The 26,716-nt window shown below is 38.6% G+C and overlaps 1 protein-coding gene across 7 annotated transcripts in view; it reads left to right on the plus strand.

Moving 5' to 3' along the window:
• The window catches only part of Abcg2 (ATP binding cassette subfamily G member 2 (Junior blood group)), a 114,504-nt gene extending 89,397 nt beyond the window's left edge, over window positions 1-25,107 (plus strand). For all 7 annotated transcript variants that reach the window (XM_060374180.1, XM_060374181.1, XM_060374178.1 and 4 more), the window contains 11 exons: window positions 599-756; window positions 2,924-3,075; window positions 3,925-4,029; window positions 5,906-6,156; window positions 10,359-10,441; window positions 13,740-13,829; window positions 14,159-14,283; window positions 15,304-15,458; window positions 19,648-19,737; window positions 23,956-24,044; window positions 24,894-25,107. In XM_060374180.1, the coding sequence (XP_060230163.1) occupies window positions 599-756; window positions 2,924-3,075; window positions 3,925-4,029; window positions 5,906-6,156; window positions 10,359-10,441; window positions 13,740-13,829; window positions 14,159-14,283; window positions 15,304-15,458; window positions 19,648-19,737; window positions 23,956-24,044; window positions 24,894-25,041 (1,446 nt within the window). In that variant the 3' untranslated portion in view covers window positions 25,042-25,107. The remainder of the gene's footprint in view (window positions 1-598; window positions 757-2,923; window positions 3,076-3,924; window positions 4,030-5,905; window positions 6,157-10,358; window positions 10,442-13,739; window positions 13,830-14,158; window positions 14,284-15,303; window positions 15,459-19,647; window positions 19,738-23,955; window positions 24,045-24,893) is intronic.
• The last annotated feature ends 1,609 nt before the right edge of the window (window positions 25,108-26,716 follow it).

Raw genomic sequence — 26,716 nt, forward strand, 5'->3', positions numbered from 1 at the left:
TCTTTATTGCCCGTCTCAGGCTGAAACTGTGCTGTATCTTTTAGTGCTCTCATTCATTCACTACCTTAGAACAAAGTACGCCAGCTGAAGGAATAGCTCAGGTGGGAACCTGCCTACAAGCATGAGGACCTGACCTCAGTCCCCAGAGCCCGTGTGCCTCTCATGGTGGTGCACACTTGTTATCTTAGCCCTGGGGAGGCAGGTTCAGGGAGGGGATTCCTACAGTCAAGCCAAGTTGCTGAGAAACACTGTCTCAGCGAAGAAATTGGATGGCTTCTGAGGGAAAATGAACTGTTTAAAGGATGGACTTCATTTCATTCAGGTCAGGCAACCTGAAGTTCTAACCAGAGCCTTAGTGTCCTATCTGGTAAAAAAAAAAGAAAAAGAAAAAAGAAAAGAAACTGCCTTCTCCCGGGCATTTTGCTGTTTGTAAACCAATAATCTCCAGAGTGAAGACAATAAAGTATCTCCATAAGAGACAAGAGGTAGAACATGTGCTTTCAAGAAACTTCTGGGGACAGTCAGGGGTGGACAGGTTTATTTACCCAGTGATGGCAACTGTGATCACTCTTGTTGGTAAAGATGACACTTGCTTTAGGTTGGAACTCAGTTTATCCGTGGTGTCTCTGGAGGAGAAAGAAAAAGGACAAGCATCGGCATGGAGCTGATCACTGACCCTTCCATCCTCTTCCTGGATGAGCCCACAACTGGTTTGGACTCAAGCACAGCAAATGCTGTCCTTTTGCTCCTGAAAAGGTAAATGCTACGAGAGCACTTATCTTTTATTTATTTACTATCTGCTTACTTCTATGTGGGAGGTATTTTTTGTGCAGGAGATTCGGAAGTAAACAACACAATTTGGAAAGAAGCGATATTAAGAATGATGAAATAAGAACATAGGTCACAATGGCTGTCTGTGGTGGGGCTGAGTTGCTGTATCAAACAGCACAAGGGTCAAGGAGGATCTTGACATGGACAAGGGACCTGGGAGTGAGATTTGGTTGTATCTAGTGACAGAATCTGCTTGGAGGGAAAAGCCAGTGGCCCTAAGATAGAACATGCTTGATAAGTCTGGGAACATCAAATAGACAAGAGAACCCAGCTACCTTCGGGTGATGCGAAGACAGTGTATGGTTACAACAGAACCCCACTGCAATCTGCCTTTTCAAGCACTGCTGTGCAAACTTAGTGATAAACGTGTAAACGTGCAGATTTTGCTTCTGTAGGTCTGGAGTCCGGGAGTCTTCAGTGGGGACTCTCAGAGGAGGTACTCATTCTGATGAATGTCCTCAGACCCACTCTGAGGATCAAGCCTCACACAGCTCTGCTTCTTCCTGGTAGCTCCCTGCTGCCTTCCAGATCTTACAGTTCCTGAGTGAATGCTCATCATGGGTGTCTGTGCTGCAGTCTCTCTTCCTCCTTTTGAGTTTTAAATTTTATTGTACCGAAGTGCTGTGTTTCATACGGATATTTTCACACAAATATGTGTTGCATGTTAAGCACACCCTTTCCATTCCCCTCTCCCACCATTTTCCATTTCCACTCCTGTGCCTCTTTGTCTATTAAACAGTTGCACTACTAATTTTATGCCATGTAAGCATGCATGATTCATATGTATACAGTTTAGGAACCCCAGATTAGAGAAGACATAGTATATTTGTCTTTATTAGACTGCTTTAACCTAATACAATTTTCTCTAGTTACATCTACTTTCCTGAAAATGGCAAATCTTATAAGACCCTTTGTTTACCCATTTTTCTGTTGTTGAGCACACCTGGGTTGGTTCCATAACTTTTGGTGCATTCTCTTTACCTAGCTCATTCATCTAATATTATCTCACTGTACATACACACACACACACACACATAGACATGTACACACTCACACACAAACACATAGGGATGCTTGCTCAGAAACACTGACCTATAGATTTCTGAGTAGACCTTCTTATAGTATACTTTGTTAAATGTGTTTTTCTACCTTGACTATCTTTTCTCCATTCTGTCATTCCTGTGAGACCCTGCAAATTCTACTTGATAAACTTCAGACTGAACTTTACATTTTCTATTTGGTGTCCAAGGAACTCCTAGATGCATCTATTCTATATCCTACCTCTAGATAGATACTCTTGCTTGGTGTGTTTTTGTTTTGTTTTGTTTTGTTTGTTTGTTTTGGTTTTCAAGACAGGGTTTGTATAACCCTGGTTGTCCTGGAATTCACTCTGTAGACCAGCTTGGCCTCAAACTCACAGAGGACCACCTGCCTCTACTCAAATTGACCAACTCTAAATTGGTTGAGAACAGTCTCCTTAAGCATTCTTTAAAACTCTCTGTTCTCAGTGAAAACCAGGCTTTGGCTTCTGTAAGTCCCAAGCAGAGCATCCTTTATTTTATGTGCCTTGCTGTATAGGTGTGTGTTTCCTCACCCTAATAAAGGCCTTTCTTTAACCTACACACACACACACACACACACACACACACACACACACACACACACACACGTATTCTCCTAGAGACTCTCTGACCCAGCACCTGTGAAAACCACCCCAGTGTCTGCATTGGACAGTCAGCATTTTAGTGGATTCAGTTCTGCTGCTGCTCCTTTCTTAAGAAATCCTGTCTGGAATAATTTGTTTTGGGATTTTGTTTGTTTCTAAGGATTAAGTCCAAGGCCTCTCACATGCTAAGCACTTTATTTACAACTGATCTACAAAACTGCCATCCTCCTAACTTCCCTAGGTTCTCATAAAAGCATCACTTTTCATTTTCCTAGGCACCAAGCAGATACCTTGAGATGAGCTGATTCATTATGTGTATAAGAGAAAAAACAAGTTGAAATTGGGACTGATGTTTTAAACACAGCAGGAAAATAAATGTGAGGATGAGAATGTTAATGACTTGTTATTTTTCTTCTTGTAACTTAGGATGTCGAAACAGGGTCGAACAATCATCTTCTCCATTCATCAGCCTCGCTATTCCATCTTTAAGTTGTTTGACAGCCTCACCTTGTTGGCCTCCGGGAAACTCGTGTTCCATGGGCCAGCACAAGAGGCCTTGCAGTACTTTGCATCAGCAGGTATGGTTGATTGTTTTCCATGTGGTGTAGGTCCTTTCTTCACAGAATTGTGGACAGAGCCTAGGATCCACAGGAGTGCTGCTTAGTCTTCATGTGGACTTACTATGGTTACTCTGTTCTAAAGAACCTCTGCTCAGTTTTGTGTTGGTGTTTTTCTTCATGTTGTACTTGCTTGCTTAGGCCTTTAACTTTCCTGTGCTATTTGAATAGTTGTGTCCTTTGTGCCTAGGTGTCTCTATTGACTGAGCCTGTGCTGCTTCAGCCTCCCAGTCATGGCGGCCTTTCTCTAAAGGTTCAGTGGTTATGAGTAGATTCTCATCTAGCAGTTTGGTCAGTTGGACAGTTCTGGAAAGACCTAGGATTGTTGTCTCCTTAATCATATAGCAGATCCTGGTGTTTCAGTTTTCCACTCAGTAGCTGAAGTCTCTCCACTCAGTAGCTGAAGGAGCAATAATGACGGGCAAGTCTTAAAATCAGAGCGCACAAGGAGAGTTGACGTTTTCTTTTTTGACCTGGATTTAGATCTTGGACTGAAGAGTCATCAGCAGCAGCACATATCAAGAGCCCTTTGCAGGTCATGGTTTATGTACACACCAATGCAAGACATTCTCATGTGTCTGAAAGTCCTTCTGAGTTATTGAAACATTTGTTAAATAGATAAGAGAAAAGGATGTATTAGTGAAGGGAAAAGAGAGTGAGAAGAAGGAGAACTTGCTAGGCTCTGTCTTCGCAAGCCTCCCTGCCCAACCCTTTGAGTGTAAGTTCTCTGTTTTCCAAGACCATCAGGATTGTGTCCTTGCATGATTGTGTCCTTGCATGATTGTGTCCATGCGTTGCCTCTTCTCGTAGGTTACCACTGTGAGGCCTATAATAACCCTGCAGACTTCTTCCTTGATGTCATCAATGGAGATTCTTCTGCCGTCATATTAAACAGAGAGGAAGAAGACCATGAAGGTATGTGAATCTTGTAAATTCATATGGTAGAGTCTAATTGATTTGGTTAAAGCACAGTAGTGTGGCTCATTAAAACATGCTTTTGTAGGCCAGCCAGAGCTACATAGTAAGACCATGCCGCAAAACAAAACAAAAAGCATGGTTTTTAAATCCATGTGAATTCAGTGTTGTGAAAATAGTTAATAGACAGACTGCTGTTTATAAGTGCTATGGATGTTTTTTTTTTTTTTAATTTGTAAATGAGCATTTTCTTGAAAGTGTTAGTTGTAAATCAAATTTCCAATTTAAAATGTTTATTTTTAGTAGTATTGTATTAGTCAGGGTTTTCTAAGTGTCAAAACTGATCGATTGGATGTGTATGTGTGTGTGTGTGTGTGTATGAGTGTTTGATTTTAACAGTGGTTGTTTACTGACAGAAAGTTCACGATTCCAGTAGCTGTTCAGTATGAGGCTACATGTCTCAGCTGGTCTTCACTGTATGTTGGAATTTTAAAGCGATATGCTCTAATACCAGTGAAGTAATGTCTCAGCAGTGGGATAGATGGACTTCCTAGGGATAATGAAAACAAGCAGACAAGAAGCCATATTTCACCTTCCATGTCCTTTCCATAGGCTGTTACCAAAACAATTTGCCCAGATTTAAGGAGGGTCTTCCCACCTTAAAAGATCCATGTTTAGGCTTGGACTTCCCACCTCAAATGAGTCAATCAAGCAACATCCCTCACACGTGTACCCTGCCCTTTGGGGTTTAGTTAATTTCAGATGTGGTCTAGTTGGCAACCAAGGTTAGCCATCCTAAGTATTTTGTAAACAAGCCTACATGATGGCTCATGCCTTTAATCTCAGCACTTGAGAGGCAGAGGCAAGTAGATATCTGTGAGTTTGAGGTCACCCTGGTCTGCACAGTAAGTTTTAGTCTAGCCTGGGATACATAGTGAGATCCTATCTCAGAAAAAGCAAACAAAAAACAGGAAACAAAGGAATTTCTGCATCTGTGAGTAGTAGAAGACAAAAAGCCAAAATTAAAAAAAATAACTCTGTATAGAATATTGTCCATTTGAATAATTAGGGTGTAAATTGATAGAAAAGGTCAGTGAGTTTTCTGAATCCATAAGATGGTGTCAAGCATGCACCAATTAGGTTTTTTTTTCTGCTATGCAAATCCATGACAGTAACTAAGTTTATTCTTTTGAGAGTTTAAGTTTAAGTTTATTCTATGTAGCCCTGGCTGGCCTGGAACTCGTTCTATTGATCAAGCTGTCCTGAGATTCAGAGATCCATTTGCTTCTGCCTGATGAATGCTGGGATTAAAGTCATGCGCCACCATGCCTGTCATCCTTCCAGAGGCAATGGGACCTGAGAAAGTGGAGCTAATAAATGAAATCAAGTGAAGTCTTATGCAATATCTAACTTTAGACTCGTGCATAATTAATGCTCTGAGATTTAAGAAAGTTAGCTGAGTGAAGTTCTCATGAGATCAAGCTGCCCAAGGACAGCTCAAGGACAAGCTACACGTGGTAAAATCATGTATTTCTGTAGAGGCTATAAAGCACAGTATAACCATTTAATTGAGTAACAGCAGCAAGCAAGAATGAGTAATCTGAAGTAAACTCAGTGTTATCCACCACACCTGAGAGAAGCATGAAACATTCCAAGGACAATTCCATGTTTTGAAAAAACTGAGGCCATGAGACTCTTGTTTTCTTGGAGTGTTCTCACAAGCACTCAGAATCCTGACATATGTCCAGCCATTTTTTTTTTAATACACACAAATGTAGATTTAAGGGATTAAAGAATTATGGAACCATAGAAAAAAATGAGTTAAGTCAATTGTTTAGTATTAATATTTTACTTCTTTATCCACATTTGTTCAAAGCAAACAAGACTGAAGAACCTTCCAAGAGAGAGAAGCCAATAATAGAAAACTTAGTTGAGTTTTATGCCAGCTCCTCCATCTACAGAGAAACAAAAGCTGAATTAGATCAACTTCCAGATACTCAGAAAAAGAAAGGAATATCAACCTTCAAAGAGCCCATATATGCTACCTCCTTCTGTCATCAGCTCCGATGGATTGCCAAGCGTTCATTCAAAAACTTGCTGGGGAATCCTCAAGCCTCAATAGCTCAGGTAACCCAACTAATGCTCTGGAGGGAGAGCTTGGTTCATGATTCTTCTTCTCTAATGCTTCTCTTTTTCTACTACTACTACTATATCTGTTTAAGGACTTTATTTTCTACTTATCCTTCTAATTTTGTATCCTCTCCACTGTATCTCTAGTAACCGACACTGAACTTTCAAATTGTCAACAACAATCTCTTTGTGTTTCTCTTCCTGAGTAGTAAAATTTTGTGAAAATCATTCTTAGTTCATGAGTTTCCATGAATGTACATTTGGCCTGTTTGTCATTTGTGCCCCAGCTTACTGACCTTTGCATATGTTTTTTTTAATATAATGTATGTTGTTTATTTTTGTAAGTATTGGTTTCATACAATGTTTATGATCTTATGATCATAAGATTCTAATGATTATTTTGTTTGCAATAGCTGAAATTTGGCTTGAGCTAGTGAGTTACCTATACAATTTCAACTTGGCAGATAGTCAGATGTGGTTATATTTGGTAGGTCTTAGAATGAATTTGCTAGTTGTATTTTAAATTTTAGTCTTTTTAATATGCTAACTTTTTTTTAAATCAAATCCATTTGGAAGAGATAGTAGTCCCTTGTAGAGTCCTTAGCAGCTGAGTATAAATTCACAATATTTAATTACAGTCTGTCAGAACGCACTTTGAAAAAATGGATAAGTATATTTGAATAAAAATAACATATTTGAAGAATTTGATTTTTTTACCCATTTATTCAAAACTACAGAAGTCAGAAATACAGAAAGCTTGTAGGTAGGCTCCATCCTTCCATTGTACAAGACTTAGCATAGCTGCTTTCACGTTTGTTTTCTTATTTGCTGAGATACAACACTGGGAAATACAACTTTGCAGAGGGACTGAAGCAGAGACCATGGAGGACCACCACTCACTGACTTGTGTTCCCTGTATATAGCTCAGGCTTACCTGCCCAGGATTAGTATTGCCAGCAGTGGCATGATTCCACCTATGTAAGTTAGCAATAGAGAAAATACCTCCTCAGACACGTCCACAAGGCACTCTGATGGAGGCGGTTTCTCAATGGAGGTTTCATCTTCCCGCTGGGTCAAGTTGACACGTAGAACAGCCTCCATAACATGTACACCCAGTCAAAGACTGGCAGGATCATAGGGGATAATCATTTTGTCAGTGTGTTTCAAAGATTACTAGAATTGGTTTCAGAACCTGGAAGCCTTTTGGAAAGGCTTCCTAAACATCCTAAGCATCTCCATCTGCAGTGTGAGTATAGCAAGTTTGAATGCAAAAAAAAAAATGATGCAAAGTGTGTAGTTTGGAATAGTGAATACTCCTGTTGAAAGACTAGACTCATTTATATATGTGTAAACTATATATTAATAGAGCTGTTAAAATTTATTTTAAAAGCTTGCCCTGCTTACCAAAAGTAGAAGAGTTATAAAAACATGCCAAGGGAATGGGTTTTCCCCATCCTAAATTTCTATCACAATAGCAAAAATTTGTAATTTTCTTCTGAATATGGGCATTTCCAAACAAGCTTTCACACTTCATGATTCTCTTTTTCTACTTAACCTTGCTTCTTGCCAAAAGTGGCCTTCACAGACTACTTTACATTAGGCTGGAGATAGCTCAGGGGTTAAGGGCACAGGCTTCTCTGGCAAAGGACTAATGTTCATTCCCACCACCCTCATTAGAGAAATCACAGCCACCTCAGTTTACACACACACACCCCTCATGTTTTTAAGACTTGACTTGTTTCATACAAAAAATGTGCATGTGTCAATGCAACTATACATTAAATGTATACACTAAATATATGCTTATACCAATTTTAGTTTGTTTCATGTTGTAGTTTGTTTTGATACTGTTAAAGTAGATTTTTTTTGAGCTTTGAAATCCCAAAGTATATAAATGAATGTTTAATTTTTGTTAGATGGACATTACTTACATTTAAAAAGTTATCTGTGCTCATAAGAGGTCTGAAGGTCTGAAGTTCTTTTTTTTGTTCTTATTTTTTTTATTAATTTTTATTTTTTCTTAATTACACTTTATTCACTTTGTATCCCTCCTGTGGTTCCCTCCCTCCTCCCATCCCAATCCCTCCCTTCCTCCACCCTCTGCATGCATGCCCCTCCCCAAGTCCACTGATAGGGGAGGACTTCTTTTCCTTCCTTCTGATCCTAGTCAATTAGTTCTCATCAGGAGTGGCTGCCTTGTCTTCTCTGTGGCCTGGTAATGCTGCTTCCCCCTCAGGGGGAGGTAATTAAAGAGCAGGCCTATCAGTTCATGTCAGAGACAGTACCTATTCCTATTACAATGGAACCCACATGGATACTGAACTGCTATGGGCTACATCTGTGCAGGGGTCTTAGGTCATCTCCCTGCATGGTCCTTGGTTGGAGTATCTTTTTTTTTTAATTGGGTCTTTGTGTGGTTTAGATATCTATGTAGAAAAATGCAAGTAGATCTACATTTATCACCCTGCACAAAACTAAAGTCTAAGTGGATCAAAGACCTCAACATAAAACCAGATACACAAAGTCTTTTAGAAGAAAAAGTGGGGAAGAGCCTGGAACTCTGGCACAGGAAACAACTTCCTGAAGAGAACACCAACAGCTCATGTGCTAAGATCAACAGTTAATAAATGGGACCTCATGAAACTGGAAAGTGTCCATGAAGCAAAGGACACTGTCATCAGAACAAAACGCCAGCCTACAGACTGGAAAAGGATCATCACCAACCCTATATCTGACAGAGGTCTAATATCCAGAATATATAAAGAACTCAAGTTAAATACCAACAAACTAAGTAATCCTATTAAAAATGGGGAACAGAGCTAAACAGAATTCTCTGTAGAGGAATATAGAATGGCAGAGAAACACTTAAAGAAATGCTAAACATCCTTAGTCATCAGGGAAGTGCAAATCAAAAAAAAAAAAAAAAAACCCTGAGATTTCCCCTGACATTCATCAGAATGGCCAAGATCAAAACCTCAAGTGACAAGACACGCTGGAGAGGATGTGGAGAAGTGGGAACCCCCCTCCACTGCTGGTGGGATGTAAACTTGTACAACCACTTTGGAAATCAATCTTGTGCTTACTCAGAAAATTTAGGAATAGTGTTTCCTCAAGATCCAGCTATAGCATTCCTAGGTATATATCCAAGCTATGCTCAAGTATACAACAAGGACATTTGCTCAACCATGTTCATAGCAGCTTTATTCATAATAGCCAGAATGTGAAAACAACCCAGATGTCCCTCAATGGAGGAATGGATACAGGCATTGTGGTACATTTACACAATGGAATTCTACTAAGTGATTAAAAAGAAGGAAATCATGAAATTTGCAGACAAATAGATGGAACTAGAAAAGATCATCCTGAGTGAGGTATCCCAGAAGCAGAAAGACTTACTTATAAGTATATACTCACTTATAAGTATATATTAGACATATAATATAGGATAATCATACTAAAATTTGTACACCTAAAGAAGCTAATCAAGAAGTAGGTCCCTGGGTAAGATGCTCAATTTTCACTCAGAAAGGCAAACAGGATGGACCTAGGAAGAAGGAGAAAACAGGGAACAGGGCAGGAGCCTACCACAGAGGCCTTTGAAAGACTCTCCCCAGCAGTGTATCAAAGCAGATGCTGAGACGCATAAACAAACTTTGGGCAGAGTGCAGGGAATCTTAAGAAAGAAGGGGGAGATAGAAAGACCTAGAGAGGACAGGAGCTCCATAAGGAGAGCAATAGAACCAAAAACTGGGACCAGGAGTCCTTTCTGAGACTGATACTCCAACCAAGGACCCCTGCACAGATGTAGCCCATGGAAGCTCAGCCTCTAAGTGAGTTTCTCTAGTAATGGGAACAGGGACTATCTCTGACATGAACTCAGTGGCTGGCTCTTTGATCACCTTGCCCTGATGTGGGGAGCAGCCTTACCAGGCCACAGAGGAAGACAATGCAGCCAGTCCTGATGAGACCTGATATGCTTGGGTCAGAGGGAAGGGAGGAGGCTCTCCCCTATCAGTGGACTGGGAGAGGGGCATAGGAGGAGAAAAGGGAAGGAAAGTGGGATTGGGAGGGATGAGAGAGGGAGCCACAGGTGGGATACAAAGTGAACAAACTGTAATTTATAAATAAATAAATTTTAGAAAAACGATAAATGCTATGCAAACATTTGGAAATCCTTTTTTTTTTTTTTTTTTGAAAAGGTAATTGTCACAGCCGTACTGGGACTAGTTATTGGTGCCATTTACTTTAACCTGAAAAATGATCCTGCTGGCATTCAGAATCGGTAAGTAAATTTGGATCCTCCGCCCCCATTCTGTTGTATAGAAAATTAGAATAGATTAGCTCTGAGCAAAAGAAAAGTAGAAAGTTTATTTTGGAAAAGAGGTACAGAAAGGTATTCCATAGGCAAAACCAACAAAATTTGGATCTTGGTATTGATAAAATACTATTACTTTCTTTAAGCTCTAAATATTGATTAAGGATTTAAGCTTAGTAAACGTTCAGTATAAATGTCACTGTTGGGTTTTTTTTTTGGGGGGGAGAATAAGTTGTGAATTGAAAACTGAAAGAGTTGGCTTTTCCATATACACAAATCTGTAAACACATAAAATAAATATATCCTTTTAACCAGTTTCAAGTAGAGTTCAGTGGGATTAATAGCATTCACAATATTGTGTCTGTTGACAACATCCATCTCCAGATAAGTATTTTTTCTAATGGATCCAACATATTCATTAAATAATTACTCAGTGCCCACTTCATCTCTCCCCTTGGGAAGCACCATCCTACCTTGTGTCTCTGAATTTCACAACTCTAGAAATGAAATTGCTGTATGTGGAGTCATAAGTGTTTGTCCTTTGATGACTGACTTATTTTCCTTAGTACAGTGTCTTAATGGTTCGTCCATTTTGCAGCTTAGTCAGAATTACTTTCCTTTGTAAGGCTCATTTAGTTGTGTGTGTGTGTGTATGTGTATGTGTATGTATGTATGTATGTATGTGTATGTGGGCATGTGTTTGCTCTCTCTATATGCATATACATACACACACACACACACACACATACATAGTTTATCCAGTTACCTCTTTCTGGAAATTTGTATTGCTTCCACCCTTTGGTTGTTTTGAATAATATTATGATTCTACAGGTACATTTTGCATCTCTGCTTTTAGTCTCTCAGGAACCTTAGCAGTAGAATTGCTAAATTATGATAATTTTCTAAGGAAATGAAATTCTGTCTTCCATATAAGTTGTTAGGTTCTTGGTTGCTGCACATAGGTGTTGTAGATTTTCTGCATCATAATAATAAAAATCAATTTAATCTGTGAGAAATACTTATTTTAGTCTTTTGTCTTTTGTTCTTTGTTGTTGTTGTTGTTGTTGTTAGGTTTTAAGTATCCTTCATTTTACAGGGCTATTTTCCTTATCCAATAAATATTTTATAAATATTTTCCCTAATTCTGCAGGATGTCTTCTCTTTGTATTGGTAGTATCTGATAATGCATGCATGATTTTAATATTTTTGCTTTTTTCTGTTGCTTATGAGACAACTTCCATGTATAGACTTTGGGTTATTTGACTTGAAATTTGAGTACATGTGTGGGACTCAATTTATGTTAACTGTATTATGATAATACGTAGATTCAATCATGATTATGTCCTTGAATTTTTTTTTAAAGATTTGGGTGTGGTTGGGTGTTTTGACTGTATGTGTCTATATACCATGGCATGTATATGGTCCCTAAAGATGCCAGAAGGGGGTTTCAGATTGCTTAAAACTGGAATTACAGATGTTTGCGAGAGGTCTTGTGGGTACTGCGAATTGACTCCAAGTTTCTGGAAGGGTAGCAAGTGCTCTTAATCACTTGGCTATCTCTCCAGCATGCTCTTGAAACTTTTGTTTTCATAATGGTTTAGGTTTTTTGTTTTTGTTTTTGTTTTTTTTTCCTTCCTTTGAGATGTGGGTCTTACAATCTTTCCCAGTGTGGACTGAACCACTCAGCTGAAGTTTTTGATCTTGCTTCAGCCTCTTGTGTGGCTGAGACTAAAAAGTACATGTTGCTGAAGCCAGCTTTAGAGTGAGATATTTTAATTGTGTGCCATGCTATGAGCATGTGTGCTCAGTAGTAGCACTGACCTCAGGGTCATACTCCGTGCCATGATTCATATATTGAGAACCACAGTCTGCTATAGACATTTAATTCAGTGTTTGGCATTCATAGGCTCAGGACACCATCCAGAGTCCAGAGTGTGTAGATGGTATTATTCCCATTTTACTATTGAGGACTGATAAAGTCATTTCACGTGTGGAAAACTCTGTGTTCAAAAGAATAACATAAAAGTCTGTCATTCATAAGTTTTCTTTCTGTATAGAATGAGTTAGCTTTACTCTAGTGATCTGTTTTCAGAGTTATATCATTATGTTTTTACCTTCCTTAGAGGCTGAGATAGCAAAATTGCTTCCAAAATCACTAATAATTGGTGATTTCTGTGGGGGTCCTTTCTTAGTCAAACACAGTATGTACACAGAATCTAGAGGCTGTGGACTTTGTACAGTGTGTAGTATCTGGGAAGAAAGTTGAGGGCTGGAGCAGTGGCTCAGAGGTTAAGAGCACTTATTGCTCATCTAGGGCCCTTAGTTCATATCCCAGTTTTAAGTAAATTGACAGTTTTATGTTGGGCTTCATCGTAGTCTCATTTTTTTATTGCTGTGATAAAATACACTGACCAAAAAGCAACCTGAAGAAGATTTATTTCGTTTCCATTTTAGAGTCTATTATTTTGGGGAACACAAGGCCAGACGGTAAATCATCACATTCACTGTCAAAATCAGGGAGAGAATAAGCAGGTAGTTAGGCCTGCTCGACTCAGCAGCCATTGTCTTTTCTTACACATGCCAGGGCCCAGCCCATGCAGTGGTGCTCACCACATTCAGGGAGAGTTTCCCGCTTAACAGTCAAGACCATCCTCCACGACATGCGTGGAGGCCAGCTGATCTGCATAACTCCTCACTAACATTCTTTCCAGATGATTTTGTGCTGTATCCAGTTGACAGTTAAATAATGCAGGCTGCACTGATAGCCATCTTCTGATGCATGCAGGACACACTTGGACGTGACTGAAATGATCTGTTTCCCAGTAACATCATATTAGGAGGTCATTCCTTCAACAGGAATTTTACAGCAACAACACAGTTCAGTTCACAACAGTCTAAAACCAAGAGTTTCAGTATCTGCTGTAACATGTAGTCACTGGAGTCACATAGTCACCACTGTGGGGACACAGACACAGGGGAGAGACTGAATGGTAATGATGTCATTCTTCCTTCTCTGTGTATAAGTATGTATGCATGTGTGTGTATGCGCCACGGTGTACTTGCGAAGGCCAGCGCTCTCAGGGTGGTCGTCAGCATTGAAGTCAGGTTGTCTCCTGTACCTGCTGAGCATCCCCCTGGGCCCTCTCCCCATGCTAATGCAAAGCAGTTTTAGTTAAAAACATTTGTTAGTAGTATATCATTTGTCAACTACTGGCCTAAGTACACAGAGTTGATTGGTACTTTTGTTCCCATTATGTTCTGGCAGAGCTGGGGTTCTCTTCTTCTTGACTACCAACCAGTGTTTCAGCAGTGTGTCAGCTGTGGAGCTCTTCGTAGTGGAGAAGAAACTCTTCATGTGAGTAGGTCACTACTCTAGCTCTGTGTCAGACAGGTGACATCCACAATTGGGTCAAAATACCATCCTAGTGTTATCCATGTCTTTTACTTATTTGTTCAATTGGGAAATATAAATTGTATGTATATATATATATATATATATATATATGTTATACAATGTGGATTTTTGAAAATGCATAGGATTTCCTTTTTGTTGGGAAAGGCATGGGGGTCAGCCTGGAGAATGTGAGTGCTGCCTTACTAGAGCTTTGATGGTGCAGCAGGCACCCCATCATCTGTCCTGTGCCTTCTAGACTGACCTGGGCTCTATGTGCTCTGTTTTTATAGACATGAGTATATCGGTGGATATTACAGAGTATCTTCTTACTTCTTTGGAAAGCTGATATCTGATTTATTACCCATGAGGTTGTTGCCAAGTGTTATATACACTTGTATAGTATACTTCATGTTAGGTAAGTAACAGGCCAAACAGAAGTGCCTTTAGTCTTGGCTATGAAGTGAAGTTAACTTCTCCTTGTATTTTTTATTTACCTTTTTCTATGTGGTTATATAAACAGATCTAAAAATTTTTAATAACTATACATACTGTGATGCATATTCTGTAATAAGAAAGCCAACTTGATTTCGAGAGTTTATTTATTTCAAAAATCATTGGTAGAGAAAGACATTTAATTTTATATTATGCCCAGGCTTTGACCTTAGGATTGCTGCATTCCAAATTTTCATACTTTTTTTCTGATGCATGTGCACATGCATTCGTATTAGTAATTCTCTTTTTACAAAGCACTGTCGTATGAGAATCACTGATAGAGCTTAAGGCTTCCATTTTTTTTTGTGAAGTTTATCATCAAGAATATGACATGGGATCTATAACCATTTTTCTTTCACTTTTTTAATATCATCATATTGTGTGATACACACATACACATATAGTCACACATATTGTTATCTCATTATAAAGTAGTTTAAGAACTCAGTTTTATTTTCTATGTCTGGGGAAACACAGCTAGAAGAGTCCTCCCCTCCTGTATATAGTACACCACCTGAGGTCATGTAATTGCGAGCCAAGTTTCTTCACTATGTATATACAGCAAACATTGAGAGATGTGGAGATGTCTGGGTAAACGGATGTTTCCTGTGGGTGAGTTGTCTGTGATGAGAGAAGGCCAGTACTGGGGCCAGTTGTGTTTCCCATGGCTGTCCATGTAAGGAGCTCAGAATCATTCTTAGTTGTATGTAAGGAAATCCACATTTTATCTTAAATAGTGCTCTAAAAGTAAGCATGGAAAAGGAAACTCTGTCAGTTGATGCAGTTACACAGAGTAAAACAATGAAATTGGTGGCCCCGAGTAGTTGGATAATGGGTGGCCTTTTCTCATTAATTCTGTTGATAATTTCTACAGTATTGTTTGCACAACAAGCAGACAAGCCAAATAGACTCAGCTGCACTGACTACTTATTTTCTCTCTAAGGATTGAAAAAGAAGGTGGAGGCCTTTTTCATCATGATGTTCACCCTTATAATGGTGGCTTATACGGCCAGTTCCATGGCCCTGGCCATAGCAGCAGGCCAAAGTGTGGTCTCTGTAGCCACACTTCTCATGACAATCTCGTTTGTATTTATGATGGTGAGTATAGACAGTGATCCACTGAGAAGATGCTTCTTACCTTGTTTTCTCTGTATGTATTCATGGGTTGCAGAAACCTGCTTTGAGGAGTCTCTACATTGGGACTCTGAAACTTTCAGAAACCAGATGCTGAAATAGAATGACTATCAAGAGAAAGTTGGGGCTTTCTTCCTGACTCCTATGGAGTCTCTTGTAGTGCTAATTAATGTTGATAGAGCTTTGCTGACATGTCCTTAGTAATAAGCTTTTCGAAGATGATTTTTATCCAAGTATGTGGTGTACATCTGTAATCTTGGCCCTCAGGCGTGTGGCTGGTCATTCAAGCCAAGCCTTAGCTTTTACAGTGAGACCCTGTCTCAAGGTTGCTGCCATTGAAACTAATGCACCCTTTGCGCTTCATTTATTTATTTATTTATTTATCTATTTATTTTTTTAATTTTTTAATAATTTTATACATTTACTTATATCCCAGCTGTATGTAGTCCTCTCCCTCTTTCCCTCCCAATCCTCTCCTCCCTCCCTCATCTCCTCACTGTCCCCTTCTGAGTCCACTTAGAGGGGGTGTCCTCGTCTTCTTCCGTCTGTCCCTAGCTTATCAGGTATCTTCAGGGTGGTTGCAATGTCCTTATCTGTGGCCTAGCATGGCTGCTCCTCCCTCAGGGTGGAGGGGAAGCTCATGAGTTCATGTCAGAAACAATTCCTGTCCCCCTTATTAGGGAACCCACTTGGATACTGAGCTACCATGGACTATGTCTGAGCAGGGGTTGAAGGTTATATCCATGCATGGTCCTTGGTTGGATAATGAAGACCCCTGTGCTCAGATATATTTGGACCTTGTGGGGTTCTCTGTTCCCTCTATGATATACTAATTCCTCCTTCCTTCATGATTCCTTACACTTTGCTGAAGGTTTGGTTATGGGTCTCAGCATCTGCTTTGATACACTGCTAGGTAGTCTTTCAGGTGCCTTCTATGGTAGGCTACTGTCCTGTTACTTGTTTTCTCCTATTTCCAATGTCTGTCCCCTTTGTCTTTCTAGATGATGATTGATCATCTTACCCCTGAACCTCTTTCTTGTTTACCTTCTTTAGATGTACCTATTTTAGTATGTTTATCCTATCTTATAGGTCTATATAAGTGAGGAAATACCATGTGTGTCTTTCTGCTTTTGGGATACCTCACTCAGAATGATTTTTTTTCTCAATCCTACCATTTGCCTGCAAAATTCATGATTTTCTTGTTTTTAATTGCTGAGTAGTATTCCATTGTATAAAAGCCCTTTGTGCTTCTTAATAGTCAGTAAATTCTTCTATCATAGAAAGAAAGAAGACACAGAAATGCTGATTTTAGACAACCTTGATAAACAGAACTTTGAAAATAAGAATCATCCTTGACGTCTTCATAAAAATGGCAGCATATCATGCATGTAGCCTACTGTTTAATAACCAGAAATGGTTTTGTTGAATTCCCACAACAGGGAAAGTGAAGCTCATAAAAAGTATAACAGTGTGTACCAAGGAGCCTATTTTGAGTCTGTTTTATATTTTGAAAATTGCTTTAGAAATAGGAAGTATAAATATAGAATACATAAATTTAAATATATATATGTGTATACACACACACACACACACACATATATATATATGTTCATTCATTCAAAGACAGCCAGCATGTTAGTATATGTTCATAATCTCAGCCCAAGGAAGACAGATCTTAGAAGCAGGGGGATCAGTAGTGTAAGGTCATCATTAGCTATATAATAAGTTTGAGGTCAGCCTGGGCTACCTGAGACCATGTCTTTAAAAAGAAGATGCTAAAAAAAATAAAATAAAATAAAATAAAAGAAGATGCTAGAAAGCGTTGAAATTCCACCTATCCTCTTCCTAGGTTTCTGACTGACAGTGTCTTCCATCAGTACATGCCTATTTATTTCACGGTGTTTGTTTAATATTTCCTTATTTCTAATCTTGATCAATTTTGCACTCAAGTGATCAATCAATAGGGCCTGTTCTCATTTTTTTCTGTGCATCATTAAACAGGAATAGCCAGCACATCAGTGCAGCCCTCTTTACCAGAACAGGCTGTCTCTCAAGGAGACGCCATTAGCTGATGCCTTGCTAAAGTTTAGTTGGAAACTAACAGTGTGCATATTATTTAGAAAATGATAATCTTTGTTTACATTCTCATCCAATAAATACAGTATCTTTAAACAAGTAAAACATATGTTTTAAGTCCTGTTTGGACTGATTGCTATGTAAGTGTTTATAAGCAGGACTTTAAAGCGATCCATCAAACTGTATTTCACTCAGAGATGGTTTGTCGTATAATCAGTGTTTGGTTAGCACAGTTCTGAACATGCACATGCATCCCAACAGCACTGTCATTGTCTTGCATGTCCCCGTTCCCTTGGTATGATAGAACACATATCATGAGGCCCTCATTGTGCTTAGGTTTCTTCTCCAACGGTCATTTCCTGCCTTCTGCACTGTGATTCTGCTTTGGGGTCAGTCTCCTTTTTTCTTTTAAGATTTTTTTTTTATTTTTAAATTATGTGCATGTATATGCTTCTGTGTGGAGTATATGTAGGAGTGCAGTGCCCTCAAAGGCCAAAAGACCATGGCAGATACTCTGGAGCTGGTTGTGATCCATCTAATATGGGTTCTGCGAACCCAACTCAGGTCCTCTGCTTGAGCAGTAAGTGCTCTTGGCCACTGAGCCATCTCTATCCCTGTAGGTAAGGCTTACATGAAGATATGAGCTATATAGTTCTCTGCTGCAGATCACCACACCATACTCTTAACAGTTCTAATTTGGAGATTACTTTATAGCTACGTTCTGAACCTAAAATTAATATTAAAGCCATACTGTAGAATGTAAACTGTGGTAAGTAACAAATCTTGTCTGGATGTTCAGCTACATGCTTGCTCCAAATTGTTCCAGTGTGTTCTATAGTTCTGGGGTTATTAGAAGGAGCACATATGGGATCATCATTTGAATAATACATACAGTCTTCCTCCCATGTCCATATGAAAATTGCAACCGAGAAAAAAATGTGTATTTCTTATGTATGCATGTCATTTTTTCCTCATGTCATTATTTCTTACAGAACAGTATATTCCAGTAATGGTAGAATAACAAAAATCCTGACATTTACAAGGCAGAGTCCAGAAGATTACTGCAACTTTGAGGCGAGCCTGGTCTACATAGGAAATTTTAGACTAGCCAGGACTACCTAGGGAATCCCTGTCTCATCCATACATTCATTTATTCATAAATAATAGAGTACAGCAACTGTTCACTTAGTATTTGTGTTGTGTTGGGTATTTTAATCACTCTGCAGAGAATCTTTGAACATTTGTGATGTAGCTATTTTAAGTGTAAAGACTGGGATGGAGAGATAACTTAGCAGTTAAAAGCACTGACTGCTCTTTCTGAGGATCTAGGCTTGATTCCCAGCACCCATGTGGAAGCTTACAGGCTTACAATCTTACAATTCCAGGGGCTTTTATACCTTTTGTGGCCTCCATGGGTATCAGGCTTGTACCCAGTGCTCTTTAATACATGCAGGCAAAACACTTATATACACAAAATAAAAATGAATAAATCTTTAAAAAATAAAGTATAAAGGCTGTGTGAAGGTTGTGTTAAAGTCCTGTGTCATCTTAAAAATAAGAGAATTGTGCATCTGCAGAATTTAGTTTGCATGGGATGCCTGGACCCACCTATACCCTTGGGAGACCAAGGGACGATTCTGTTTCTTTATCTTCCACTGCAGTTACACAGAAAGTTGAAGATATATTCTAAATAATTAAGGATCTTCAAGTAACTTGAGTCTATAATGTTAATTATATGTGTATTATCCTCCCTTTAATGTCCTAAATAGCCGCTGTTAAAATACTCATGCCAAGCACAACTAAGTGGGTACAATAACTTGGAAGTTTTCTTACTTCTTTGGTCTTAGCAGAGATGTTTAAAAGTGAAGGTTATCTGCAGGGGAGGTTTTCTTTCTTTTCTTTTTTTTTTTTAAATTGGCATGCCAAGTCCCTCTGCCTCAGCCCACCTTGGTTTATGAAAATACAGGCATATATTCTCATACTAATCTACTTGTAGGGGCCTGGAAGGAGGTCTTATGTAGAGTTATGAAATCACTGGCTTGGTTCTGACTTACAGGTTTTTTTTTTTATCTTACAGATTTTTTCTGGTCTTTTGGTGAATCTCAGAACCATTGAACCTTGGTTGTCCTGGCTTCAGTACTTCAGTATTCCTAGATATGGCTTCACAGTAAGTTGACCTTGCTTATTATTATGACTGGGTTTCCATGCTAGGAACAGTAGAATCAAGCCTAATCTTGTGATTACTTAGCCACAAGTGTGAGCCTGTCCCAAGAACAATGATCATAATTTGCTATTAGTCTTTGTTATTGGGCGGTCAGAGGGTTTTTTGTAGTTTTTCTCCATTACTGGAGAAACATGAAGATTAAGGTTAATTAATTGATTTTGAAAAATATTTTTTTCTGTTTAGCAAAGAAGTAAATGAGGATAGGAGGCTATAATACATAGTTTATATTGAAACAGAAATCTGAAGAGAAATAGACTGTAATACTCAGCAACCATATTAGCTTTAGCCACTAAACAAATACAAAGAAAACAGTTGGGTCTTAATTCAGTATAGTGAATCTTCTGAGTTTCATAATTATAATGATTTAAAAAAAAAAAGAAATTCAACAAGATAGACAAACCCTTAGCCAAACTAACTAAAAGGCAGAGAGAAACTGTCCAAATCAGCAAAATCAGATATGAAAAGGGGGACATAACAACAGACACAGAGGAAATCCAAACAGTCCTCAGGTCTTACTATAGAAGCCACAAAATTTGAAAACCTAAAGGAAACGGATAATTTTCTTCATAGATTCCATTTACCAAAATTAAATCAAGATCAGGTAGAAAGACTGAATAGTCCTATATCCCCCAAGGAAATAGAAGCAGTCATCAAAAATCTCCCTTCCATAAAAAGCCGAGGGCCAGATGGTTTCAGTACAGAATTCTACCGGACCTTCAAAGAAGTGTGTACTCCAATTCTCTTAAAATTATTTTACAAAATAGAAACAGAAGGAACATTACTAAACTCATTCTATGAAGCCACAGTCACCTTGATACCTAAACCACACAAAGACCAGACTAAAAAAGAGAACTTCAGACCTATCTCTCTTATGAACATTGATGCAAAAATACTCAATAAAATACTTGCAAACTGAATCCAAGAACATATAAAAGATATCATCCACCATGATCAAATAGGCTTCATTCCAGACATACAGGGGTGGTTCAATATGTGGAAATCCATCACATAAACAAACTGAAGGAGAAAACCCACATGATCATCTCCTTAGATGCTGAAAAAGCATTTGACAAAATCCAACATCCATTCATGTTTAAAGTCTTGGAGAGATCAGGGGTACAAGGCACATACCTAAACATAGTAAAGGCAATATACAGCAAGCCTATAGCCAACATCAACTAAATGGAGAAAAACTTAAATCAATCCCACTGAAATCAGGGACAAGGCAAGGCTTCCCACTCTCTCCGTATCTCTTCAATATTGTTCTTGAAGTCCTAGCTAAAGCAATAAGACAACTAAAGGAGATCAAGGGGATACAAATTAGAAAGGAAGAAGGCAAAGTATCACTAATTGCAGATGATATGATAGTATACATGAGCGACCCCAAAAATTCAATCAGAGAACTCCTTCAGCTGATAAACACCTTCAGCAAAGTGGCTAGATACAAACTTAACTCAAAAAAATCAATAGCCCTCCTGTATACCAAAGACAGAAGGGCCCAGAGGGAATTAAGGAAACAACTCCTTTCACAATAGCCACAAAGGACATATACACTACCTTGGCATGATCTAACCAAGCAAGTGAAAGACTGTTTGAGAAAAACTTCAAGTCCCTAAAGAAAGAAATTGAAGAAAATATCAGAAGATGGAAAAATCTCCCGTGCTCATGGATCGGTAGGATTAACATATTGAAAATGTCCATCCTGCCAAAAGCAATCTACAGATTCAATGCAGTTCCCATTAAAATTTGTTACAGACCTTGAAAAAACAATTCTCAACTTCATATGGAAACAGAAAAAAAAAACCAAACCAGAATTACCAAAGTGATCCTGTACAACAACGATCATTTGGAGGTATCTCCATCCCTGATCTCAAGCTGTACTACAGAGCAATAGTAATAAAAACTGCATGGCACTGGCATAGAAACAGAGTGGTGAATCAATGGAATCAAATCAAAGACCCAGAAATAAACCCAAAGACTTATGGATACTTGATTTTTGACAAAGTAGCTAAAACCATGAAATGGAAAAAAGACAGCATCTTCAACAAATGGTGCTGGTCTAACTGGATGTCTACATGTAGAAAAATGCAAATAGCTCCATATTTATCACCCTGCACAAAACTAAAGTCCAAGTGGATCAAAGACCTCAACATAAAACCAATCACACTAAATCAGTTAGAAGAAAAATTGGGGAACAGCTTAGAACTCATTGGTACAGGTTACAGCTTCCTGAACAGAACAACAACAGCACAGGCTCTAAGAGCAACAATCAATAAATGGGTCCTCATGAAACTATAAAGGTTCAGTAAAGCAAAGGACACTGTCATCAGAACAAAAGGACAGCCTACAGACTGGGAAAGAATCTTCACCCCCCTATATCTGACAGAGGGCTAATATCCAGAATATATAAAGACCTAAAGAAGTTAAACAGCGACAAATCAAGTATTCCAATTAAAAAATGGGGAACAGAGCTAAACAGAGAATTCTCTGTAGAGGAATATAGAATGGCAGAGAAACACTTAAAGAAATGTTCACCTTCCTTAGTCATCAGGGAGATGCAAATCAAAACGACCCTGAGATTTCACCTTCCACCCATCAGACTGGCTAAGATCCAAACCTCAAGTGACAATGCATGTTGGAGAGTATGTGGAGAAAGAAAGGCAAGCCCTCCTCCATTGCTGTAAATTGTACAACCACTTTGGAAATCAATCTGGCACTTTCTCATCCTATTAGAATAGCACTTCCTCAGGATCCAGCTATACCACTCCTAGGCATATATCCAAAGATGCTCAAGTACACAACAATTTGTTCAATCATGTTTGTAGTAACTTTATTCGTAATAGCCAGAACCTGGATACAATCCAGATGTTCTTCAAGGAAGGAATAGATACAGAAAGTTGTATACTTACACAGTGGAATACTGTTCAGCAATTAAAAACAAGGAAATCATGAAATTAGCAAGTAAATGATGAGATCTAGAAAAGGTCATCCTGAGTGAGGTATCCCAGAAACAGAAAGACACACACAGCATATACTCACTTATAAGTGGCTACTAGACATATAATATAGAATAAACCTACAAGAATCTGTATACCTAAAGAAGGTGAGCTAGAAGGAGGACCCTGGGTAGGATGATCAATCCTCACTCAGGAAGGCAAACAGGACGGACATTGAAAAAAGGAGAAAACAGGAAACACAACAGGAGCCTACCATGGAGGACCTCTCAAAGACTCTACCTAGCATTGTATCAAAGCAGATACTGAGACTCATAAACAAACTTTGGGCAGAGTGCAGGGAATCTTAGGATAGAAGGGGGAGTTAGGAAAACCTGGAAAGGACAGGAGGTACAAGGAGAGCAACAGAACTAAAATATCTGGGCCTAAGGGTCTTTTCTGAGACTGATACTTCAACCAAGGACCATTCATGGATATAACCTAGAACTGCTGCTCAGATGTAGCTCATGGCTGCTTAGTATCCAAGTGGGTTCCCTTGGATACTAAGGGGAACAGGGACTGTCTCTGACATGAACTCAGTGGCTGGCTCTTTGAGTGCCTCCTCCAGATGAGGGAGCAGCCTTGCCAGGCCACAGAGGAAGTCAATGCAGCCAGTTCTGATTAGACTGGATAAGCTAATTAGACTGGATAGGGTCAGATGGAAGAGGAGGAGGAGCTCCCCTATCCATGGACTTGGAGAGGGCCATAGCTGAGGGAAGGAGGATGGGATTGGGAGGTGAGCAGGGAGGGGACTACAGCTGGGATGCAAAGTAAATAAACTAATTAATATAAAAAATAAAAATTTAATAAAAAAACAAGAAAAGATTCCTTCTCTAAATGAACAATATTCATTGTGCACCATTATATCATTTTAATTATAGATTTATAATTATCATTTAATTATAGATTTTATAATCAGGAAGAAGGTGGTATGGCATAGTCATTTGTCTTCCTTCGTGGCCTGTTGGAAGCAATGTCCCAACCCTGAGTTTCTTAAATGCTAGGGGAAAAGTTATCATTTTAGTGTTTTAAAGGAAAGAATGTGCCCATGCAGCTTGGCATACCTTCAGAAATAACAGTATGTTTGTTCACACAATTGTGCTAGTTCTTTAGGAACATTTTGGAATTTAATACTGTTAACATTGCTCTGATCTTATGTGTGTTGTAGGCTTTGCAGCATAATGAATTCTTGGGACAAGACTTCTGTCCAGGACTCAATACAACTGCCAATAGCACCTGTGTTAATAGCTACACAATGTAAGTTTGTGTTTAGTGTCAGGGTGTGTTTGAGTCTTACTGTGATGAGCTATAAACAGCTGCTGGGCATATAGGTGGCGTGAGTGAAACTTTTGAGCCTTAATTTTCTAGTCTGTGAAGAGAACCTTCATACATTCATGAGAGCATGCTGAACAAGCTGCTGTAGCTTATCACAGTCAGAGCCATATTTAGTGAAAAAAAAAAAACAAACTTTTCTGGGTATTGATTGAGACTTTTTTTTTAAAAGTCCCATGTGTTATTTTTTTTTTTAATGGGTTTGAATTCTTTCTTTTCAGAACTTCTGGGTTATAAATGGGCTGCTTTGATAGTTTAGAAAGGACTTATCGTCTTTGAACTGGAATGGATGATGACCCAGAGCCCAGAGTGAAAGATAGTCATAAGCATGAGGACAATGAGAACAAGAATGTGTCACTGATTACTGTGACCCTGTCACCTCTTTCTGCTCCATTGCCTTTGGGAACGTCATGGAATGCAAGGCTGTCTCTGAGTGTGTGTGTGTGTGTGCGTGTGTTTCTGTGTACCTTTGTGTCTGAGTGTGTATCTATGTCTGTCTTTTTGTGTGTGCCTCTGTGTGTGTGTGTTTAAATGGAAATGAAACTTCCTATTTGAAGATGCATTCCTGCAACAATTAAAATAGAATTCAGGTTCTAATAAATTAGATGACCTTATTTTAAAATGTTAACTAAACTTAACTAGGGACAGGTTGCTTAGCATAGTGTCTAGTAAATTATAAGGGAAAGTTTCGATTTGACTAAGCAATAAGAAATGCCGAATATATTGATTAACATTTGAATGGAGTTAACTAATTCTGTGTATTTTACATTTCAGATGTACTGGTGATGACCACTTGAAAAACCAGGGCATAGATCTGTCACCTTGGGGACTGTGGAAGAATCATGTGGCTCTGGCTTGTATGAGTATTATCTTCCTCACAATTGCCTACCTAAAATTGGTATTTCTTAAAAAGTATTCTTAATTTTCCCTTTAATGTACTATTAATTGTACTCCTATTAAATATGGACACTTTGATTGACATACCCAATGCTCTGTTTGGTTTTGTTTGTTTGTTTCTTTTCTTCACAGACATTTTAATGTACATAAAAATAACCAACACTGAAAACTAAGGACACTGTGTGACATATTGAGCTCATCAAGTAGTGATCATGGGCAGAAAATCTAGTCAGATTTACTGATTTGAAAAGGGAGACTTCAATTCTAGATACTGCTATGTGTCATTCTCTTTGAAATTGATATGCAGAAGCCAGGTATAGTGGCATGCCCTGGTAATCACGGCACTTGGTAGGCAGAAGCAGGATTATAGTTCAAGACTGGTTTGGACCCTGTGTTAAAGTAACAGTAAGAGAGGCAATCAGGTAGGTCAGTGGCACTTTAATAATTTGAATATATGGTCTGCTATTATTTGATAACTAAGTGTAGTAAAGCTCTATTAGAAGTCTGAAATCTATATTACGAAAACCCCTTTTCTCCAGGACTAAAAAAAAAAAAAATCAATGATAATAAAAAAAAATAGAGTGTTTGATAAACATATTAGTAAAACGTATTATTATCTTTACTGGTTGAGGACTTTGGGCTGTAGCTGCGGTAGAAGAACAAAGGGTCTTATGACATTGGCTAATGGCTCTTATACCATTTCTGAGACATTATAGTCCCAGATAGTCACTTCTGCTCTTTGACGTGGCTCCGAGATATGTAACCTGAGCATCACAGTCTTCTGAGAAATATTATCAAGCATCTTCACTGCTGCCCCACCAAAAAACCTACTACTTGGATCTACAAATTCCCAATCTTCTCTAGCCTGTGAAATTATAGACTATGGTTTAGTAACCTTTTACATGTTCCTGTACAGGTTTGTCCCGCTTGCTTATCTCATTTCCATTTCTTCACTCTAGCTCTCTTAACTCTAGCATTTACCAGTAATAGATAAGTGTTTGCCCATTAATGTGAGAGTGTTTTTAACTGCCTTTTTGGTAAAAGGCAAGGTAACACATGGTACCATTGAGGGAATCAGTGTTAACTGAAGACACCTGTGTAGCCACTGTTGCTGCTCAGGAAATGGAACACAACATACAAGAGTTCCTCATGCCCCTCTCAGCCACACATCACCTTTATCCATGGCCTGTCTTTGTATGTGTGCTTCTCCATATGACATTGCCAAAGCATTCCTGGGGCTCAGTTTTACATTCTTGTATGCACACATGTGCTCACATACATGCTCATATGCACAGGGAATTCCCCTTCTTACTTTGTTTTATTTAAAGACATACTTTATAATTATAATTCTCACTTTGAAAACACTATAATTTTAGGCAGAATGAGAATGGGAAAATCTTAAGGTTACAAAAACCTTTATTTCACTTTTTTTTACTTCATTTCATTATTATTTTTTGAAATTTTTATTCATAAATACTATATTTATATTATTTCTATGTTCACATTCACCCTGTTCAAAGTCCTCCCATGTTCCTAAACTTCCCTCTCAACCTGATGACCTTTGAAAAAAATCATACATGCAAATATAACCTGCTAAATCCATTTAATGTTTAGGAATGACCGCCTATCAGGGAACTTCTCCCTGGAGAATGCAGATTTACCATCTCTTAGCAGCCATTAATTGACTGTAGTTCTTCATG

Source organism: Meriones unguiculatus, chromosome 21, assembly GCF_030254825.1.
Source record: "Meriones unguiculatus strain TT.TT164.6M chromosome 21, Bangor_MerUng_6.1, whole genome shotgun sequence".
Taxonomy (NCBI): domain Eukaryota; kingdom Metazoa; phylum Chordata; class Mammalia; order Rodentia; family Muridae; genus Meriones; species Meriones unguiculatus.